We start from the raw sequence: 2147 nt of genomic DNA, 5'->3' as shown, positions 1-2147 counted from the left end.
CAACAATTCTAAATTAAACCTTATACCCACTGATGCAAAATGGTAGCAATAAATGAAAAAAGCAACCACATAAGCTGAAAAAAGAAAAGAAAAAAGCCAATGGATGAACTCGAAATTAGGCAATCTAACAAAATGTGTCTAAAAGTGGCAAAACAATCAACAAGAAACCTAATATTCCACCCTGTTTAACCCCAATGATCTTCTTGCAATGGAAGAATATGGCAACCAAACAACAACACAAGAGCTCCAAACAATAATAAGCATCCAAGCCGAAAAAAATATGGAACTTTCCCTTTTTATATTTACCAGTCTCCAGTATTAGATAATAGATAGAGATATCTAACTACCAAGGCTAAATCTAAACTATATAGCAACTCTTTCAAATATTAATAGAATTAAAAGGGCCCATAAGCCAAGCTAATGAAAAGCATAGTAAACAATGAACAAAAACATGGAAGGAATTCATGATATAACAGCAGTTTTTTGTTTCTTCTTTCTTCTTTTTCTTTTGAATATTGTTAAAACTATGTTTGATCAAAAGACGATGATTGATTAACTGAAACATTAAGAAAAGAAAGAAAGAACATTGACCCAATTGACCCCAATTCCTCATCATTTTCAAAACTTACACAAGAATTATTTTTTTAATGGAAAGAAAACTAAGAGGAAAGTGGTGGAGGGGGTAATAATTGGTGTAAATTTTGAGCAACCTGATTTTGTCCTCTGATTATGAAAGGATGCTGCAATAATTGAGCCGCCGTCAATCGCCTCGTCGGATCCTTCTGCAAACAACTTGATATAAAATGCCTAAATTCATGAGAAGCAGTGGGCGGTGCCTCCGGTGGTTGAGACATACAAATTGCACACATAAGACTGGCCCAATCACCTTGTCTTCCCACCGCAAAAGGAAACCTCCCTAAATAAAATTCCAATATGCTAACCCCTAAACTCCAAATATCACCAGCGTAACCATCGTATTGTCCTTGGTTTAAATCAGTGTTGATCCTTTCAGGGCTCATGTAAGCTATTGTTCCAACGGATGAATTACATGGATGCATGGTTTGATCCAAGATCCGACTCACACCAAAATCAGCTATTTTAACCTTCTTCTTCGAATTGATCAACAGATTCGAGGGTTTTATATCGCGATGAACGATGTGTCGCCGGTGAAGGTAGTTTAAACCATTGAGGATTTGTCGAGCTAGATCCGATAAGTTAGATTCGTGTGATATATGAGTCCCTTCTAAAGATCCAACATCCATGAATTCCAATAGGACCTGAATTTCGCCATTTTGATCGTACATTTCATGGCATTTGACAACGTTAGGATGATCAACATCACGGAGGATTTCGATCTCTCTACGGATCTGACGACGGACTGTCTCTTCATGGTTCCCGTAGATGACCTTAAGTGCATAAAGGCGAGACGAAGGACGGTGGACGACTTTATACACGGTGCCTCCCGCGCCGCTTCCTATTCGGTTGACCCGATCGATTTCCGACAAGTTGACTTGTTTAGAGTTAGCGTTACCGTTGGAGCAGGTTGACTGAGCAGCGTTGGAAGCGGGAGGAAGCGGAAGAGGGACGGGGAGGGATACGGTGCGTCGAGGAAGCGGTACGGTTAGTTCCACCCGCCTACGTGGACGGTTTCTATTGGCGGAGGAGGAGCCGCCAACTGCCGGCGGTTGAGATTGTTGATTGGGTCTCATTTCTCCCAAAGAAGGAGAATTGACGGAATTGAGAAATAGCATTAAGATTTTTTTTGATTTTTTTAAGATTTAATGTTTTGATAAATATTTTTTGTTATTTAGTATGGTTATTATAAGAAAAATATTGATGAAAATTTTAAATTAGAAAAAATGTAATTTTAAACAAGAAAAACAAACTCATAAAATAATAATAAATAATTAACACTGTTGGCAAAAACAATAAATAGATGATACTAATTTTAAGGTAATTAGAGTTTAATTTTAAAATTAAAATATATTTTAATTATTTTAGATAAAATTAAGATCGAATTATAATTATTTTTTAATCATTTTATTATAGATTTTAATTATATCTTCTTCTTTTTGCATAATGTCTAAAACTACTTATAACCTCCTACCAACCCATAAATAGGAAAAAAAGGCGTTTCAACACATTCA

General features: G+C 36.1%; 1 protein-coding gene across 1 annotated transcript; it reads right to left on the bottom strand.

Moving 5' to 3' along the window:
• Positions 1 to 461: 461 nt before the first annotated feature.
• Positions 462 to 1810, bottom strand: LOC108455940 (mitogen-activated protein kinase kinase 4-like). Its single transcript, XM_017754522.2, has one exon. The coding sequence runs from the start codon at positions 1749 to 1751 to the stop codon at positions 660 to 662; it is 1092 nt and encodes a 363-aa protein (XP_017610011.1). The 5' UTR covers positions 1752 to 1810; the 3' UTR covers positions 462 to 659.
• Positions 1811 to 2147: the final 337 nt, after the last annotated feature.

Source organism: Gossypium arboreum, chromosome 6 (assembly GCF_025698485.1).
Source record: "Gossypium arboreum isolate Shixiya-1 chromosome 6, ASM2569848v2, whole genome shotgun sequence".
NCBI classification, from domain to species: domain Eukaryota; kingdom Viridiplantae; phylum Streptophyta; class Magnoliopsida; order Malvales; family Malvaceae; genus Gossypium; species Gossypium arboreum.
This window is presented reverse-complemented; position numbering and strand designations above follow the sequence as displayed.

Coding starts and splice junctions, on each gene's coding strand:
- LOC108455940 (XM_017754522.2), bottom strand. CDS start 1,751: ATGCTATTTCTCAATTCCGTCAATTCTCCTTCTTTGGGAGAAATGAGA.